The sequence below is a fragment of the Onychomys torridus genome, chromosome 4, assembly GCF_903995425.1.
Source record: "Onychomys torridus chromosome 4, mOncTor1.1, whole genome shotgun sequence".
NCBI lineage: Eukaryota > Metazoa > Chordata > Mammalia > Rodentia > Cricetidae > Onychomys > Onychomys torridus.
Genome location: NC_050446.1, coordinates 122,844,036 through 122,864,652, shown reverse-complemented (window position 1 = coordinate 122,864,652; position 20,617 = coordinate 122,844,036). Strand labels below are relative to the sequence as shown.

The 20,617-nt window shown below is 43.1% G+C and overlaps 1 protein-coding gene across 3 annotated transcripts in view; it reads left to right on the top strand.

Annotated features, from left to right (window-relative positions):
- Positions 1-20,617, top strand: part of Dhx35 (DEAH-box helicase 35) — a 57,839-nt gene that overhangs the window by 10,458 nt on the left and 26,764 nt on the right. For all 3 annotated transcript variants that reach the window (XM_036185825.1, XM_036185823.1, XM_036185824.1), the window contains exons 3-10: positions 2,278-2,370; positions 6,056-6,133; positions 10,604-10,708; positions 13,145-13,206; positions 14,140-14,209; positions 16,336-16,395; positions 18,625-18,737; positions 20,194-20,290. In XM_036185825.1, coding sequence (XP_036041718.1) covers positions 2,278-2,370; positions 6,056-6,133; positions 10,604-10,708; positions 13,145-13,206; positions 14,140-14,209; positions 16,336-16,395; positions 18,625-18,737; positions 20,194-20,290 — 678 coding nt within the window. The remainder of the gene's footprint in view (positions 1-2,277; positions 2,371-6,055; positions 6,134-10,603; positions 10,709-13,144; positions 13,207-14,139; positions 14,210-16,335; positions 16,396-18,624; positions 18,738-20,193; positions 20,291-20,617) is intronic.

Below are 20,617 nucleotides of genomic sequence, written 5' to 3'. Positions count from 1 at the left end.
CAAATTCAGAAGCCCCAAATAACCAGGACCTTGTTTGCTAGATGGAATCTGTCAGCATCCCACTTCTTAGCCCCACCAAATGCCTTAGTGGTGTGGCAGCAGATGAGCTGAAGCCTGATCAGAGAGGGAGCCCCAGGCAGGTTTCTTTCCACATGAGGCATGATGAAACCCCTGTAATCAGCCATGAGCTTTAAAGCTCTGAAGCTAAGCAAATGGGACACTAGGATTTCTGGGGCTTTTTTAGTGGTCAAGCCTGCTCCCACTGAGCGGTCACAGGAGGCTCAGTTACCTGTAGATGTTTTATTGTGAACCTTGTTTTGATATAGTCACATGCTAATAAATAAAATCTAATTTTTAATTAGGTAATGCATAAGAAGTGTTGTATAAAACCCAGAGTTCTTCACATCTCTTTCCTCACCATTTTACCCACCTTGGATGTAGCACTATTATATCCTTTAAAATACAAGTACTGCAATCCTGGGAGATGCTCAGTGGGAAAAAACTCTTTGTTGTACAAGCATGAGGACTTGAGTTCAGATCCCAGCATTCACAGAACAAGTTATGCACAGCGGTGCCTATGCTGGTAATTGAAGTGTCTTGGGGGAGGGATAGAGACAGGGATGGCTGGGGCTTGCTGGCTGCCAGCCTTGTTATAGGATCAGTGAGAGACCCTGTCTCAAGGGAATAAGGTACAGAGTGATAGAGCAGGACACCTGCTGTCCTTCTGCACATGTGAATTGTTATGCATGCCCCCCCATGTGCATACACTGTGCACACAATCTATGCCATTCACTCTAGTCTGTTCCTTGCTTTCTTTTCTTAGTGTATCTTGTAGACATTTGTTCTTCTAAACAACCATTATTGAGTATTTCATAACTGATTTAACCACACACCTGTTGTGATGAACATTTAGGTTGTTGGAAGTTTTGGCTATAATAAACAATTCTGGAACAAATGTGGTTTATACACTTTTTTGTTGTGTTTTTGAGCCAGGGTCTCATGTAGTCTAGTTTAGCCTTGAACTTGTGATGTAGTTGAAAATGACCTTGAACTCCTGATCCTCTTGTCTCCACTTTGTAAGTCCTGAGATTACAGGTGTGTACCACCATGCTTATTTATTTTTTTTTAAAGATTTATTTATTTATTATGTACACAGAAGAGGGCACCAGATTTCTTTACAGATGGTTGTGAGCCACCATGTGGATGCTGGGAATTGAACTCAGGACCCCTGGAAAAGCAGTCGGTGCTCTTAACCTCTAAGCCATTTCTCCAGCCCATGCTTGTTTTTTTAAATACATTTCCTTGTGTGTATGTGTGTGCACACATGTTATTAATATGCCTACAGTATTACTTTAAAAATATGTAACAATGTTTTAATCCAATATATCCAAAAGTATCAGTTACTATGTAATCAACATGTAAAAGGAATATTGAACTATCTTAATACTCTCTTCATGCTAGGATTCTGGAATCCAATGTTTATTTAAATTTAAAAAAAAAAACATTTTAGAACATCACTGTCTTTAATTTCATTCACACATATAATTTATGGTGATTATATTCTACCTTATTTTTTTAAATGAACATAATATTTGCAATTTTAACCATTTTTTAAGTTCACAATTCAGTGGCATGAATTACATTCAAGATATTAATTATGTTCATGATATTCATTAATTACACTCATGATATTAATTACATTTGTGGTATTCATTGAGTACATTTACAGTATTCATTCAATAACTATATTTATGATATGATTTATTACATTCATGATATTATGTCCTGATACTACTGTTCATTTGTGGGACTTTTCCATCATACAAAACAGAAACTTTGTACTTAGGAAATCATTGCTCTATATTCCTTTTTTCTCTGTCTTGAGATAACGACTAATCTTTCTGTCTCTATGACTTTGTATATTCTATATATTTCATGTGCATGCGTGCAGTATTTCTTCTTATATTTCGGTGTGTGTGCATGTTGATATGCCTGCAGTATTACTTCTTATATTTCGGTGTGTGTGCATTTTGGTATGCCTCTTTTAGGTGGCAGTCTACTTGGAGAGTTGAGAGTACTAACATGCTCCACAGTCGTTTTGTGCACATCTTGGCTCACGCTGACACCAGTGGCCCCTGAGAATTGGAGGCACATTTTATTAGTTCTTTTTAAAATTCACCTTCCTCTGGAAACAGTTTATTTCACAGAGTTTAAGTATGTTTGCTTGGGTTTTTTGAGACAAAGTATGGTTGCTTACAATGTCTTCTTAACTCCCAGCTTAGGAACCACATTTTGTACTTGGTGGAAAGCTATCAGACTGTAGTGATTGTTGGAGAAACAGGATGTGGGAAGAGCACCCAGATTCCACAGGTGAGTACACATTAATATACTTCCACACAGATTTTATTTGGAGGACTTTGTAACTTGGAATGCTCTTTCCTGTCATTCTACAATCAGGGTCTCCTCTTAAGAAACACTCTTCTCAGGTATTTTTTGTTAAATTGAACTTAGGATTTTTTATTAATTACAAAGTTAGTAATTGTTTTCAATTTATTATACTCCCAAAATTGTAAGAGTGGCCATCTCTGAAAGAACAGTAGGACTCATTCAGAGATGTGCACTACATAGCTCTGTCTCCGATGACTCATAGTTGAGTACTGCTAGAGCAGTAAGTAAAGTTAGCTGTGATCACACATCGCTGTGGGTGGAACTTGTCTTATTGGAAGAATGTCTGCTGTGATGCTCAGGTGGAGAAGTGTGCTGTGAGGTTAGAAAGGCCTTGCTTGACAGGTAAAGAATGACAGAAGAATGACAGTTAAGTGACCAGGATCAAGAGTCTGTGCAGGCTTTTCTTCCCCTGAAGTATAAAATGCACGTGGGAAAGTGTGTATATCCTGATTGTATAGTGTACAGCATTTTTACAAGGGATAACATTTGTTACTAGCACTCAGTCGAAGACACACATAGCAGAACTCCAGGAGCCTTCTGTGGCCCCTAGAGTCTACTTGCCGCTCACACACAGGCAGGGCTTCTAACACCATTCATTAGTAATTATGTTATTATAATGTATTTAGCATATTATATATATAGAACACGTGAGTGGACACTATAAATATGTATATATTTTTGCTTTTTTGAGGCAGGGTCTCTGTAGCCCTGGCTGTCCGGGAGCTTGCTATTTAGACTATACTGGTCTTGAACTCACAGAGATCCTTCTACCTCTACCTCCATTGAAATTTAAATTTAAATTGCATGGTATATTGAGATGACTAGCTTCATGGACAGGTTATTTTCATGGAAACGTGTGTCATTCATGTAGCATGGCTGCTGAGAGACACCCTGTGTGTGTCTGTGTACATTAGGATTGTAGAGTTTCAGACTGTGCTCAAGGCTTTGATTTGCTGGCCTTGAACTCCAGCTCTTGGGTTTTTGTCTGTTTCCTCAGACAAGTTCTTGACCTCTTTATTCCATCATCTGAGTGTTGTTGATGCTGCTGCTGTCTTCCTTGCAGAGTTATCCATGTGGGAATGTGCATAAGGCACTCAGTGGACTCTAGCTGTGTCCTTGCAATTCTGCCTGTATCTATGGGTTGGGGTGGTTGGCGGTATTTGTGCTATGTGACCACTATAAGACACTACAGTTTTTATAGTGAAAAACTTACATTATGTACAGCACTTTGTTCCTCACTGTCACTTTGAAGCTTGATTTTTAACTAGTTTTAGATTAGGAGTGAAGTCCTAAAAGCTGACATGGTGCATTCCGCTCTCCATGTTACTCCCGGCACAGTCACAGAGCGCAGACATTAGCAGCGGGCAGTAGGTGCTAAACTGTAGGCTGTGTTTAAATCCCCGCCAGGTCCCCCAGTGGTTTCTTTTTCAGTGTCAGGGTCCTACACTGCATTCTACTGCTGCTCCTCTCTAGTCCTCTCAGCTAGTGGAGGTCCTCACTTCCTTCATCTCTCTTGTCTGTCACACTGTCGTAGAGCATTTCTCATTTATGTATTAGAATGGCTTTCTTCTGTTCCAGGCATGTGCATTTTTTGCAAGAATACAACAGAAATAGTGGAGCACATTGTATCAAAGCTTCATGATTATCTTGTCAGTGATGATTCCAACTTTGGGCTCTTGGTTAAAGTGCCAGCTGTCACCTGAAAAGCTATTTTCTGTCCCTTCTTAGTTGATAAATATTTTGGGAGGAAGAATATCAGGGTGCAAAGCTCTTTCTCTTTAAATTTTGACCTTCTAATTTTAATGTCTCCTGTAGGCCCTGTCTGTAGCCATAACACGCCCCTCTTTCTCTGTACCTCTATTAGAGGGAATCTTCTTTGAAAAGCACTGTTCGTCTCCTATTTACATATTTGATTACTTACATGCAGTCATATAATTCATGAATAGCTGTGTTTTCACAGTGGAAATCAAGCACCATGTTAATTTTCCTGCTTAAATTGTTCCACATTTGACTGTGAGAAGCTTTTTCTTTTGCTTTCACCTTCTGTCTAAAAGTTTTCATCCTTTTTTGACCAGTACTGAATCTCCTACATCCACAAGACATGGCTCATCTTCTGTGGTCTGTGTGTGAGCTTTGTTTCTTTGTGTTAGAGAAGTCAGGATCCACTGCTAGAGTGCTTATTGCTGCTGAGGTGTCGTCACTGCATCTCGGCAGGATGCCTTTGGGTATGAACTCTTCCTCCACCCTCCGGAAGCACCTGTCTCCCTGCATGTATCACTCTGAGTCAAGATCAGTCACCATGGGCTTGTTTATGTGCTTGTTAGATTCCAGTGTCCACATAACAGTTGTAGAATTGCAGCCTCCTATCCCCATCTGGATTTTACCAACATTTACCCACGGGATCACAGCATTTCTGAGGGTAGTTTCTTTCTAGCCTCTGGCATCAGTGAAGGTACCACTCTGTAGTGTCACTCAGCTTGGTCACTGAGGGTACCATCACTCTCCATCACTTAGCCTGGTCATTGAGGGTACCACTCTCCATCATCACTCAGCCTGGTGAGTGAGGGTACCACTCTCCACCTGTGTTTCTGGGTTTGTGTTATCATCTGTGCAGAGAGTAATCTGTTAGTGTTTGTTTTTCTTTCGGTTTTCCCCCAGGTCTTGACTGGTTTAGGCTGTTGAGTTTTTGAAGAGTACATGGAACACAGTGGGTTCTGTGTCAGAGATGATACATTCAGAGCTCTTATAACTTCTTCATCCCTGTCTCCCCCTTTCAACTGCCCTTTCCCCATCTCTTCGCTACCTAACCCTACAGACAGCCATTCTCTTTAATCTCTCCATATATTTTTTAAACTTTTTTTTCATTTCTTTTTTTTGAGACGGAGTTTCTCTGTGTAGCTCTGGCTGTCCTAGAACTTGCTCTATAGACCAGGCTGGCTTTGAGTCACAGATTTGCCTGCCTCTGGCTCCTGAGGATTAAAGGCATGCACCACCACACTGGCTATTATCTTTGTTTCTTTTGAACCAATGAATATTTATATGACATTCCAATTGAAATATTTTCTGTTATAGAGTAATATATTCACTATTTTATAAAAAGAAAATTAAGTCTAATAACCTGTTGTCTGTGTTGATTTTTAATTGATTAAAATCAAATATATACACAGAAAACATACATTTAATCAAGTTGTATCTACTAATATATTCTAATGGTCTATATTTATGTATAGTTGTGAACAGTTATTATTTAACTTGACTAAGATGTGCTGAATGGTTGATTCTTCCTGTTTAGCCCTCTCTGTGTACTTTAGAATTCTCTGTTCTGTAGATTGAGTGTTCTCATGACTGGATGGTTTCTTTTCCTTGGTGCAGCTATAACACATAGACATTGTAGGACCAGGGGGTCCTCATGCTCAGTCTGTCTCTTGGTTCTTCCATCAGCTTCACTGTGAATGGGATTTCCTAACATGAATAAGCCTGAGCTCTGTCGTCTGTCACACAGCAGTGTGACCTATCTTGGTGACTTAGCACAGTGCAGGGTCACCTGGAGAGAGGGTTGTCTGGGAGAGCGGTGTCAGATGTGAATCCTTCTGTGGTTCTCTTGCAGTACCTGGCAGAAGCTGGTTGGACAGCCGAAGGACGAGTGGTTGGAGTGACCCAGCCTCGAAGAGTGGCCGCTGTGACAGTGGGTGTCTCTGTTTGTGACTGTGCCTGCCCTTCTGTTTTCCTGATCACCTCCTTTCTCACTTCCTGAAAAAATTCCGAGGAGTAGAAGTTACTCCTTAAGAATTTAGCTTAAAGAGAGCTTTGATTGGAAATTTCTCAGAATTGATGCCTGTATGTTACGAACTGTAGTAATAAAGTATTTGGGAATAGAAATAAAAATACTTGTTTAAAGCACAAATCAGCCAGCAGAAGCCTTGTGAAAGTTTGTGAGTGTCACTCCATGTTCTGTCCAAAATAAGGAGTGGTTAGATAAGGACTCTTTTAGAAGTGTGGGGTTATGACCATGTTTATGTGTATAAATATAACAAAAGAGAAGGCTGAAATAGTAAAATGGGGCAGCGCCAAACTCTAGATGAACATTTTCTTATCATGAGAGAGTTTATTTAAGCTTGAACACAGAAAACAAAAAACCTTCGGAATGTTTTCACAGTAATTTTCCCTCTTGTTTTCTTTTTGAGACAGGGTCTCATGAAGCTGGTGCTAGCCTTGAACTTTAAGCAATCCTTCTGCCTAAGTGTCTTGAGTACTAGAATTGGTGGTGCACATCTTAAATCCCAGCACTTATGAGGCAGAGGCAGAGGCAGAAGCTTATCTCTATGAGTTTTGGGCTAGCCTGGTCTACATTGCTAGTTCCAGACCAGCAAGGATACATAGTGATACCTTGTGTCAAAAGAAACCAACCACCAACCAAACAAACAGATGTGCAATGCTGTGCCCGCCCACCCGTTTTTCAAGTGTGTGTTGTGAGAGAGGAAGAGATGGACTCTCTCTCCCTTCATTGATGCAGCTCCGTGATTTTCATTTTAAGATTCACATTTTAAAATTTACTTTATTATCTTATGTATATGGGTGTTTTACATTTGAACCCAGGTCCTCTGGTTGAGTAGCCAGTCCTCTGGACCACTGAGCTGTCTTTCCAGCCCCACATTTAGTAATTTTCTAAAAAACAAGTTTGAGAATATTTGAATGTGGTCTTAATATACAGTTCTTTACCCCACCCCCACCCCACCCCGCCATGTTTCTGTGCTGGAGACAGAGCCCAGGGCCTGCTAGGCAAAGCCCTCTACCTCTAGCTGCATGTCCAGTCCCAGCATGAAATTCTTGATTCATCCCTTGTTTCCTGGAAATTGCAGACTTTGCTCCTTTGGTACTGAGGTCCAGTAGCGCCCCCCCCCCCCCCCCCCCCCCCCCCGCCCTGCCTGGACAAGGGCAGACCAGGAACTGCATCATGGGGAAGTCGCTGGGCGGACTTGCTGGACATCATAATTTGTCATGAGACTTAAATGAGGCAGCACAGATCTGAAGATGATACTATACGTTTACCCTTGTGCAGATAAGAAAAGGGTGTTCTCTAGGACCATGTCTGTCTACAGTGAGGTGGGGGAAGGTGGTTTAGGATCAGACACTCGCCACCCCTCAGCCTTGTGTCTTTGGTGGTCCTAAAGTGGCACATGCCTGGGAATATCGAAACAGCTTTTGTCGTTGTTACTATTTTATCTGGGCTGATGATCTGACTTCCTGATACGAATGGACTTTTCTCACTGGGTTGTCCCCACCTGGGGACAGTGTGATAGAGGCAGTTCTATGCAGGCATTATCCCCACCTTCCTGGCTACTTTGTCTACTGTAATGGGTTTCTTTTTAGAACTATATGGAGTGTTTTCCCCAGATGTGGATAAACTCTTCATCTCTAGGTGCAGCTCTCTGTGTTTTATAGGGTATACTGTTGTGTTCTAATTGTGCTGTCTTCTCTGAGCACACTTTGTAATTGTGTCTTGGTCTGTTTTGAGTATTGATCAGTGTCTCCAGAGTTGTGTGCTCTTCTCTCGGACTTCCTGTGACCCTGCACAGTGTTAGTAGTTTCTGTGGGTCTAGATCAGCTATGAAGTCTGGCTCCTGCCTTTGCACCTGAGACGCTTCTCCCTGACTTGCCTTTGACTTTGCTCAACAGTAGCTTCCTATGGCTGAGCAGTGTGTCCCTAGCCTGGCTGGAACTGGCAGACCTCCTGCTTCAGCCTCCTGGGTGTTGCTATTATAGATGTGTGCCATTGTACTTAGTTAAAACATTATGAAAAAAAATTACTATTTTTATTGTGTGTATTTGTGTGTGTATATGTGTGGCTGCGGGTGCCCAAGAAGGTCAGAGGCTTTTGTCCCCTTGGAGCTAGAATTAGAGGCAGTTGTGAGTCACTGAACATGGGTGCTGGGAACTGAACTCTGGTCTTCTGCAAGAACAGTACATGCTCTTAACCTCTGAGTCATCTCTCCAGCCCCCCACCCCCCACATTTTTAAAATGCGTAGTTATACAAATAGTGAACTATCAAGAACAGAAGTGTTTGGCTTTACTTTTATACCCACAAAATGAATGTTTTATGAAGCGCTTGGCTCATTTGTTCTCATTCTTCCAGCCTGTTTTCCCTGTAGGTTCCCAGCTTCTCTGCACAGATTCTCTGTACCTTTTTTTGAGATGTGATATGGAGGATTAGCTCCAAACAACCATGATCAACTAAGCCTCCTAGGAAATGCACCCTCCAGAGGCAGAGCCAAGCAGGGTGCATCTCTGGTTTCATAAGACATTTTGAAAGACTGCGTGGTGTGGGCTGACTGCTTGATGATTGATTCTGAGTGGATCTTGTCAGATCTGTAATTTCAAGGCACTGGGTGGAGCAACTTCTGATCTCTATATGCTTGTCAGTTTCTTTTGCACGCTGATGGCGAGACGTCTGAATGCAGGGAGTCTGTGCTCCTGAGTCTGGGCTGCCTCAGGACCCTTCTTGGAGCAACCGTATTCCAAATTCACTAGTGACTATGGGGTCTGGGGCTGCCTGGCTTGGAAGGATGGTGACACACACCTGCTTTCTCTGACTGCCTGTGCAGAGCCATGGAACCTCATGGCTTAGCTTTGTTCTTTCCAGTCAGAATGTTTAGCTAGCAGAGGTGAAACTCATTGAAAAAGCAACTAGTAAATGTAACTGCCCTTTTCCGCTGGTTTTTGAGGTGGTAGGAGAGACTTCTGAAGTTGTCCAGGCTGGCCTTGCCCTTGAATCCTGTCATCTCTGAGTAGCTGGTTTTACAGGCATGAGCCACTGCCTGGCTTTTAGTTCAGATATTTTCTATTAGTTAGTAAACTTTAAATGGTCTTTTTGAGATAGTTAGGGATCTAGCTAGGTGGATTTAAAAAAAAAAACAAAACTTTCCTATATTCGTGTGTGTGTGTGTGTGTGTGTGTGTGTGTGTGTGTGTGTGTGTGTGTGTAGGCGGCCACTTGGCTGGCCACTGAGCTTTAGGAATCCACCCGCCTTCCATGCTGGGGTTATAGTACTCTATTCCAGGCTCTGGATGTGGGTGTTGGGGTTAAACTCAGGTCCTTATGCTTTCAAGGAAAGCACCAGGCCATCTCGTCAGCTTCTCCCTCTCTGCTTTAGAGATAGAGTCTTGCCGTGTATCCCAGGCTGACTTTGAATTTTTTATTCTCCTGCCTCCGCTTCCCAAGGGCTGGGGTTGCCAGCATATGCCGTAGTCCTTTCTGTACCGCCCCTTACTTTGTGGTGTATCTAGGGTAGTTCTCATACTGCAGCATTTTGTTTCCTCCTGTGTTTTGTTATGGTCATGTGGATCCTTCATTAGTCTTTTCTGACACTGGCCTGCCTGTTTCCAAAGCTGAGTTCTTGTTTTCATTGATTTCAGGAGTGTTGGAGCTGGAGTATGGTTGAGAATTGTGTTAGATGTCTGGCCTTTGGTATAGGCTTGACTCCAAAGAGAAGATGAACTTGGCCCACTTCTGTGTTCAGTCATCCTGGTCCCCTTGCACCCTGCCCCCCTCGGGCCTTGTGTTACTGCTCCACTGCCAAGGTAGCTCTTTAGCTTTGATTCTGTGGTTTAGATTTTTACATGCTCTTTCTTTGGTTTCCTTTTTTCTTTTCCTTTTTTTCCTCTGGTGCTGGTCATTTAACCCAGGGGCCTTGCACACCGATAGGTAAATACTCTACCACTGAACTGCACACACAGCCCAGTTTCCTCAATACCGATCTGTAAGATCATTATGTGATTTTTTCTTTTATTTGTATGCTTTCTGCTTTGTTTTGATTTTGAAACAGGGTCTCACTGTGTACCTTTGCTGGCCTCAGACTGCTGTACGGATCAGGCTGATTTCAAACTCACCAAGATCCTGCTGCCTCTATCTCCCAGTGCTGGGATTAAAGACTTGTTCCACCATGTCCAGCCCTGGCATGCTGTTTTAAGTTGTCTCAAGACCATGAGAGAATGAGAGCTCATCAGTTGATCAGTCAGTATTCACTGCTCTCTAATGACCTGTCCCTTTTCTTCTCATTGTTCACATGCTGTGTAATATGGCCGACACATTTTCTGAAGTCTGTGCTCTGTGCAGTAATTCCTGTGTCTATTTTCAGCATTATCTTTCTCCTCAAAGGTTGCAGGGAGAGTAGCTGATGAAAGGGGGGCAGTGCTGGGCCACGAGGTGGGCTACTGCATCCGCTTCGACGACTGCACCGACCCGCTGGCGACGAGGATTAAGGTGAAGTGCTTCTAGTGACTTCCAGTGTGAATGAGGGAGAGGATTGCTTGGGGAATTAAAGCATGTGCAGGCCAGGGCAGCAAGGTCCCTTGGGGACAGTTTAAAAGAGTCCTTGAATCTTCACCCAGAAAAGAACATAGAAGTAAGATTTATCCCTGGTTATAGCTGACAATGCTGAGGCTTGGGAGGTCAGTGGCTCATCGTTTTGTGTCCACTGGTGACACAAAGGATGCAGAGTTCCCTTTCTTACACATGCTTGGCTTTTTCTACCGATTCTTATGCTGAGAAACAAAGCTGTACAGACAAACACAGGGTGTACTGGTGTGAACTGGTATAAACTTGTACAGTGTGGAATTCACAGTGGTTGGCTCATTAGAACCATCTAATGTAAAGGATTCTGTCTCAGTGGTAATCGACATAGTAGCTAATAATAATCAGCATTGTGGTAATTGGTGATAGTTCAGCAGAGAGAACACTGTTCCCCACTGTGCTAGAACCAGTGTTGAATAGAGCTGTGAGCAAGGTGCTATGATGAAATGACGCTGGGTCCTTAGACCAGGTGCCTTGCCGATTTGGAACACAAGAATTACGACTGTTCAGATGAGCCAGGTGAACACTGTAACCATTTGTAAGAAAATGGATCTTGATTAGTTGATTTCTATTGCTATGATAAAACACCAGAAGCAATTTGGGGGAGGACAACATTTATGTCAGTTTACAGCTTTTAGTCCATCATCCAGGGAAATCAGGGCAGGAACTGAAGCAGGGGCCATATAAGAGTGCTGCTGACTTGTAGTTGGAATTTTCTTTGGGCTTCCAACCAGCTCTCAAAGACACAGAGACTTACTATTAATTATGAATGCTTGGCCTTGTCCCACTGGCTCTTATAACTTAATTTAACCTGTTTCTATTCATCTACTGTTTACCTTTGGGCTTTTTACTTTTCTCTTATTCTTTATGTCCTACTTTCCTGCCTCCTCCATGTCTGTCTGTCTGGCCCCTGGTGTCTCCCTGTCTCTTTTTTTTTTCTTTCCTGAACTTAAATTCCTCCTCCTACTTACTCTCCTTGCCAAGAAGTCCCACCTCGTCCTCACTATTGGTTGTTTGGCTTTATTAGACCATTCAGTTGCCTTAGGCAGGCAAGATAAAACCACAATACATCTTTACATAGTTAAACAAATGCAGCACATCTTTGCGTAGTTAAACGAATGTTCTGCACCACTTACTGGCTTACTCCTCCTGACTTGCTCAGCCTGCTTTCTTACCAGCCAGGACTACTGTCTAGGGGTGGCCGTGCCCAAAGTGAGTTGGGCCTTCCCAATCAATCTTCAATCAAGAAAATGCCCACAGACTTGCCCAGTGGCCAGCCTGGTGAAGGAATTTTTTCAGTTGAGGTTCCTCTTCCTACATGACTCTAGTGTGTGCCAGGCTGACATAAAATTAGCCAACAGGTTTTGTTTTCCAAATTTTTGATACCCATGTTGTCAGGTAAAGGGAGTATGTGTTTATGCCTTCAATTATATGTAGACCAGTTAATGTTGGTTGGGTGTTGTAATCATGTGGCTGTTTTTGGGTCCATGAGAAGCTCTGTCTGCTAAGACTGTCATTGATAGAACTTTCCATTTTTCTGTGTGTGTGTGTGTGTGTGTGTGTGTGTGTGTGTGTGTGAGAGAGAGAGAGAGAGAGAGAGAGAGAGAGAGAGAGAGAGAGAGAGAGACAGACAGACAGATAGATAGACAGACAGCTGGAACCAGGGCTAAGCAAATTGTTAGAAACACATTCCACACTTAAAGTCAAAGTGAGATGAGACTGAAAGAGAGCTTGATCACACACCGGCTTGGTTTGGGGGTGAGAATAATGGCACCCCCTTGTTATCTGCTCGTTTCTGAAGCGTTTTGTTAGTGTTCACGACTCCTACTTAGACTGCACTGTAATTCAGTGCAGTCGTTATATCTCCTCATTTGACAAGTGAAGAAAGGCTCAGAGGTGGTGAGCACTTGCCCTGGTGTTTACAGCAGGTGAGTTAGTGCTGGGCTCTGAACTCAAGCAGGGTGTCTCTGGAGCCCATGCTCTTAACTATGGCTCTGTCAGTGGAGGCTGAGGTTGAGAACATGCTGAGCAGTTAGCCCAGACTCAGTGCATTCACATGGTAATAATGTAAGTGGGAGATTCACTGTTGATTATACACAGATTGCTGTTGATGCTAATTAACATTACCAACTATGTCAGGTAACACAGAGATGGAGTTAAAAGGTCTGCAGCCCAGTGTGGGATTTTTTTTTTTTTCTCAAAGAGTTCTGTTGCTGGATGAATAAAGCTGCTGGGGTGTTGTCCTTACTGTGCTGTCTGGGTTGTTCTTACATGGGAACAGAGATTATACTTGAGCTTGAATCATCAATGTAAATAAATTTCTTTCTTTGTATTTTTACTTTTTAGTTCCTTACGGATGGGATGCTGGTCAGGGAAATGATGGTTGATCCATTGTTAACAAAATATAGGTAAATGTGATTTCCTGTATAATTTCCTAAGGTTTCCAAAGCTCACTTGTACACTGGGAAGCAGTCGGGTTAGCAGATGAGATTCGGGTCTGCTCAGCTGCCTTCAACTGTCTTCTTTCCTGATGGTGGCTCTTTGTGCCCTTGGAAGTTTTTCAAGATTTTGATAGTGGTGCCTCTTACAGGCAGCCACAGTGAGTACATAAAGCAGACAAACAAGAATATGAACAAAAGCAGGCCCACGGACATCTGTCACTAGTGTGCCTGCTGGCTTGTCTGTGTTTATCTTGCCTGTGACATACTCAGGAATTGGAGTAACTGCAGAACCACAGCCCAGCCAGAGAAGTTACCAGCCAGCTGCTGGGGATGGGACTTGGGGCCTACATGTTAGGCAGGTGTTCGACTTCTGCCCTCTGGCCAGTGTTCTGGTGAATGCAGTGTACCAAGTCCAGCTGAGGACTTATCTCTGTGTGTCTTTGGCCATCACTGGGAGCACTGGTGTTGCCCTGTAGCTTTGGTGTTTGAGAGATGATGTCCCATTCCACTCCCTGGCACATGTGTTTCACAAATCTGTCATCGCTCTTTGGCTATTCTCATGGCCTAACATCTTTGAGGTAGCTGAGTTTTGTTATTGAATGTGTTCTGTGGGGTTATAGGTCATACATACCAGTTAGAACCAGCTATTAAATTCTGTTGGAATCCACGGTGGCTGGTGAAGGTCTTTGCAAAGTGTGTTGTCGTCATTTTCACAAAGGTTGTTGAAATCATGTTTCTAGAGATTAGGAATGACCTCTTTGGCAAAGTATGACTTGGGTTTTCTCTTGATTCGGTGTCATTACATGAGGGCTGAGTACCCAGAGGTCTCTTTGGTGGCTGGGGTGGGATTTTGTGGGGTGTTGTTCCAGTGCTCACTGAGAGTGTCTCTCTAATTCTTAGTGTCATCATGCTGGACGAAGCCCACGAGAGGACCTTATATACGGACATTGCCATTGGCTTGCTGAAGAAGGTATGACTCCACTGTCAGCATTTTGCTTTGTGTGTTTTCTTTTTATATTGTTGCCTGGTTAGGAAAGTAACTATAGCAATTTGGAAAATCCAACAAATACAAAGGGAAAAAATTATCCATAGTCCTATCCATTCAGAGAAAAACACGAGGCGAATGTTGATGTGTTTTCTTCTCTGTGTCTGCCTGCCTGTGTATATGTCTTGACACAGTGGGATTGGATGATGTGTGCTATTTTGTATCTTGCATGTTTGGTATTATATCAAGATCATTTCTCTTTATTGCGAAATAGTCTTTGACGACACTATTATTATTGTTGTTATTTTAAATATTTTGTATTTATGTAATGAATATGTGTGTGCCTATGTGTATGTCTTTGTACCACATGTGTGCAAGTGCCTGCCGAGGCCAGAAGAGGGAGTCAGATCCCTGAGAGCTGGAGGAGCAGGTGGTTGTGAGGTGCCTGCTGTGGGTGCTGGGAGCAGGTCCTCTGCAAGAACAACCAGGGCTCCTAACCTAAGCCCCGGAGACGACGTTTTCAGTGGCTACACAGTGGCTCCTGGTGTCTACCGTATTCTCCCTGTACTGTCAGGCACGTGTGTGTCCAAGTGTAGGTCAGGTCTTGTGGCAGTGAGCACCCTGAAATGAGATGTATTGCACTTCTGTATCTTTTCTCTTTTTAACACTTCAAAGTATTTCAAACGTATGTCAGAATAGAGGTATTTATAGTGACCTTTCTTGTTTGCTATTTAGTTTTAGCTATTACCTCCACTCTCTGTTCCTACCCTTAACATTATTGAATATTTTTTTATTTGTTTTCTCTATACACATCCTTAATGACAAGAGTTTAGAAAGAAGTGGTAGATTGGGATAACCAAGAACTCTGGCCTTGGGAAGACTGCCTGGGTGTAAATTTTGACTGCCACACTTACGCATCTCTAAATCAATATCTCTGTGTCTGTTTGGGTATGAGCCTGTATTGTAACTATAACTGTTATTAGCCACCTGTGGATGTTTAGATTTGAATTATTAAAAGGGGAATACAAAAATAATTTAATCTTTCCATCATGCTAGTGTATTTCAAAGGCTCTGCATAGCCACTTGTGGGTAGTGGCTGCTGCCTGGACAAGGGCAGACCAGGAACTGCATCATGGGGAAGTCCCTGGGCAGACTTGCTGGACATCATAATTTGTCATGAGACTTAAATGAGGCAGCACAGATCTGAAGATGATACCATACGTTTACCCTTGTGCAGATAAGAAAAGGGTGTTCTCTGGGACCACGTCTGTCTACAGTGAGGTGGGGGAAGGTGGTTTAGGATCAGACACTCGCCACCCCTCAGCCTTGTGTCTTTGGTGGTCCTAAAGTGGCACATGCCTGGGAATATCGAAACGGCTTTTGTCGTTGTTACTATTTTATCTGGGCTGATGATCCGACTTCCTGATACGAATGGACTTTTCTCACTGGGTTGTCCCCACCTGGGGACAGTGTGATAGAGGCAGTTCTATGCAGGCTACCAGCGTTGAGGAGCCTCCCACAGCCGCTCCTGACTATGGCAGATGAACTGTGCCCAGTGAACACATTCCTTTGAATAACCATTAATGCCCATATTGTTATCTTGGTGTCACAATTTGTTATTTCTTGATTTAAATGTACTTTTTCATTCTTCTGACTTTGAATATATACATTTACACTCCCCCAGAACCCACATGTGAGGGACAGTGTTTATTTTTAATAATTTCAAATTCAGTCCTTAACATTTAGGGTTAGAGTTAAACAATGGGGTAGGGTTATGGTTAAAGTTTTAAATTCCTTTTATATTTTGTATAAATTTTTTATTAGGTCATAATTTAGAAAATTTTGTATGTTTTCAAAATCAGGAAGAATGGTCTACCTCACAGTGATTTGTGACATCAGCAGCCAGTTGTTTGAGCATTCTTGTCTCACTGATACGCCTCCTCTTTATTTTGAGACAGGGTCTTGCTGTCTAGCCCATGCTGGCCTTAACCTTGGGACTCTCCTTCACTGGTCTCCTGCTTGTTGGACTTTGCAGGCCTGAGTCGCTGTGTCTGGCTAGCAGTTGTACACTGTTCCACAGTCACCATTGTTTCCTGATACCTTCTTTTCAGATTCAGAAGAAACGAGGGGATCTTCGCTTGATTGTGGCCTCAGCCACTCTGGACGCAGAGGTAAGGGCACCTCTCTCCTCTCTCTTCTGTGTAAACAGTGGAGTTGTCAGACATCCTTGGGAACAAACCTCCAGCCAAAGCATGTCTTTGGCAGAGTGACCTGCCTCATTTGGGGGCCATCTGGTGCCCTGGATACCACACGATGCTCCTTCTCAGCTGTGAGTAGAAGTTAGCCTGTAATTAACCAAGAGAGCTGATGACTACCCACTTGCCTCCTCTCTGTCTCTGCTGTCCTCCTGACACAGGCAGCTTTTTTCAGTGGGAGGCTATATTTCTTGAATTTATTTATGAAAATTACACACTTATTTTAATGTTTTTGGTGCAATTGAAGTTTTTCCTGTCATGTAGTAGTTTTTATGTTAAGTGGTTCTTTTTCCTTTTTTAATTAAAAATTTAAAAAATTTTTTTTGTATGTGTGGTGGGGGGCCCACATGCCAGGGTGGAGGTCGGAACAGCTTGGAGGAATCAGTTCTGTCTTTCCACTATGTGGGTCCCGGGGATCAAGATTATCAGGCTGGCAGTAGGCATCTTTACCAACCACGCCATCTCTTTGGTCCTATGTTTTTATATGGCTGATTTACTCTCTTGGTGACTAGTATTTTATTTTAAAAACACAGTTCAATTCATCTCATTCTTTTGGCCACTTGCTGTTTTTGAGTTTTATCTGTACATTCCTAATGAAGATACCAGATAAAACTCTTAAGGACACAGACTTTGTGTCTTTCAGTACATGGGTAGTGTTCTTTAAAGAGTAGCTCCGGGTCAGCACTTCCAGCACCTGGAGACCAGTCATCCATGCCATCCAGTGTGGTTTTCACGGCCTCACCTCTCTCACTGTTCTGCGTGTCCTGGTGGTATCTATGTCCAGCAAGCCCTTCTTAAAGTCCTCCTCCTGTAGCCCTGGGCCCTGCTGTCCCCACTCTTCCTGCCTCCTCACCCACTTCCTCCTAGGGGTCTTGAATCTCCACTCTTTTTCCTCAAGGCTACCCAGGCCGTCCTTGGGCCCCGACTCGGCTGACACTGGGTGTTGGTGACAGTCTTGACCGTGTCGCTTGTGTCCATCTTTGCTGTCTCTGAGCTGCCTGCAATGTTTAAACCTGGCCCTGGCTGGTTCTGTCCAGTTCTGTCCCAGCCTCTTCTGCATAGTCATAGTAATTCAGGCCCAAGATCTCCACTGCAAGGAAGTTCCTTCATTGATTAAGAAGTGCTTCTGTTCTGTCCTGTGTCAGCATGCATGTGCACACGATTGGAGAAGACGTTGCAGTAAGATGGGAAGTGACAGCAACTACATGTCAGAGACACACCTACCGTGCAAGAGGGAACTCTTTAGGAATCGACAACCTTGTGCCATTGGATGTGTGTTCTCCAGATTAGAGCTGTCCACCAGCCTGGTTTAACCTGTACCAAACTGAGTCACCCCTAATTGTCAGCTAAATAAAACACAGAGGGTGGCAGCTTAGAGGCATTGAATTTTAACCCTTATTTATAATCAAATCTTTAGAATCTGTCATTGAAATTTTCCCTGCTTTGCTGTCCCCCATGGGAGAACTTATCCTTTTGGAGAAGAGGATGAGGGGTGGGGGATTGGGAGGAGGGATGAGAAAAGGATCTGTGGTTGGTATGTAAAATGAATAAAACATTTTTTTTTAAATAAAAGAAATAGTTAAAAGAAAAAGAGAAAAATTCCCTGCAATTTCAGTAAGAGAAAAGTAAATTTCACTGAATGTGGTGGCATACGCCTGTAATCCCAGCATCTAGGAGGCAGAAGCAGGATGATCCTGAGTTTGAGTCTAGCTTGGGCTATATTTCAGGTCTGTCTGAGCTGGGTTTCAAGACCCTGTGTCAACAGACTGAAGCTGGTCCCTGGGGTGATGGCTTTGTGGAGCTGTAAAAGAAAAGAAAGAAAATTATAAATTTAGAAAATCACTTTGTGTGATGTGATAGCACATACATAATCCCAGCATGCAAGAAATGGAGGCAGGAGGATCAGGAGTTCAAGGCCAGCCTCAGCTGTGTAGTGAGTTTGAGGCTAGTCAAGCTACATGGGATCCTGTCTCTAAAATAAAATAAGCTATTCCTCTGAGTGTAATCATCATTGTATGTGTCTAATTCTTACTGTCCCACATACCTCTGCTGGTTTATATTTTCTTTCTGTAGGTTACTATGAACCATCCTTTTGTATTTTTTGAGATAAATGTGGATAATCTTTATGTATTTATTTATTTTCAGAAATTTCAAGATTTCTTTAACCAGAATGAAACCAGTGACCCAGCCAGGGATACCTGTGTGATCCTTACAGTGGAAGGGCGGACATTTCCAGTGGATATCTTTTACCTACAAAGGTTTGGTAATGCTTGATTCTTGATGATGATGATATGGGACATCGCCTGTCATGTAGAATAATTAGAGAATGTCATCTGCCTGTAGTGTGGAGAGGGGTGCAGCGCCTGTTATCCATGGAATGTTCTGGAAGCTAGACCAGCATCATTGCTGAATTTAGTCTTGACTCGCCTGTGCTAATTTACATGCATCTGTGGCCATTAGTTCATTTGGAGAGAGTAAAGTCATAGTAGGCTGATGGGAGGTAATTGGGCAGTTTTCTGAACTGGGGGTTCCAGGATGCCATCAGCAAGGAAGCACTACTGAGCCCTGTCTTTCGGTTGTTCACATCCTTAGCAAGAAGGCCTACACTTTTGGGAGAAGTCTCTAGTAAGAAAGGGGCCATCCTAATTGCTGTACCTAGTTACTAGGCCTGGTCTGGTGCCTGATAAATCCAGAGAGCTGTAAACTTCATCTTTGAGTCCTTCAAGCTGGAGGGAGTGTCTGCCATTTCCATTCACTCAACCCATAGGTCCTGGCCAGGAGATGATGGGTTTGCTGTGCTGGATGGTTTATGTCAGTTTGACACAAGCTAGAGTTATCAGAGCGGGGAGCCTCAGTAGAGAAAATGCCTCCCTAAGCTTGGGCTGTAGGGTGGTTTCTTAATTAGTGATTGATGGGAGGGGGCCCAGGCCATTGTGGGTGAGGCCAGCCCTGGGCTGGTGGTCCTAGGTTCTGGAAGAAAGCAGGCTGAGCAAGCCATGAGGAGAAGTCAGTAAGCAGCACCCCTCCATGGCCTCTGCATCAGCTCCTGCCTCCAGGACCCTGCCCTGTGTGAGTTCCTGTTCTGACTTCCTCCCATGCTGAACAGCATTCCTCCCACCTTGCTTTTAGTCACGGTGTTTCATCACAGCAATAGAAACCCTGACTAGGACAATGGAGTTCTGCAGGGGCTGAAGCCTTGGCATCTTTGCAAGCCGAAGATAAATAATGTGCATGCGCCTCCCACAAGCCTCTTACTGCATCAATCTCTCCAGCTGAGCTGATGGCCACAGATGCATGTAAATTTGTACAGGAGAGTCAAGACTAAATTTAGCAGTGATGCTTCCAGAACATTCTGTCTTCCAGAATAGTCTTTATTTCTTAGCAAATACAGCTGAAAACCATTGTTTACATGTAATTATGTACAGAAGTGCTGTATTTAATGTCATTTTTTTTCTTTCTTGTGCTGGGAATTGAACCTAGGACCTTACAGATGTTAGGCAAGTGCAATACCATTGAGATACACCATCAGTTCTTGATTACTGCATTTGAAAAAAAGGAGTGCACATTTATTTTACTTGTCCATATAGTAATTACCTGCTGGGCTGGCCCAAACTAACTCTGCTGAGGTTTTGCTGCCAGGTTATTAGTGTAATTGGATCTGTGATTAATGAGCTTGCTCCAGTGATGATCTTTTTCCTCATGTATTTTTTCCAGTCCTGTTCCAGATTATATCAAGGCAACTGTGGACACTGTGGTGAAAATTCACCAGACAGAGGGAGATGGAGATATACTAGCCTTCCTTACTGGTCAGGTAACTCCACCCATGGACATGTTAGAGCAATACCAGAATTAACATAGAGCTCTGTTCTTAGCCATTTGTTTCTTTTCTTCTTTTTCTTTCTTTTTTTTTTTTTTTAAATGTGTTTGACTGTTTTGCCTGCATGCTTGGTGCTTGAGGAGATCAGAAAACAGTGTCAGGTGCCCTGGAATTGGAGTTCCAGATGGTTGTGAGCTGCCATATGGGTGCTGGGAAGTAAGTGTAGGTCCTCTGGAAGAGTAGTCAGTGCTTTTAATTACTGAGCCATCTCTCCAGTCCCTTGTGTCATGTTTAATTGCATTTTGCAGTTGCTAAATTGCA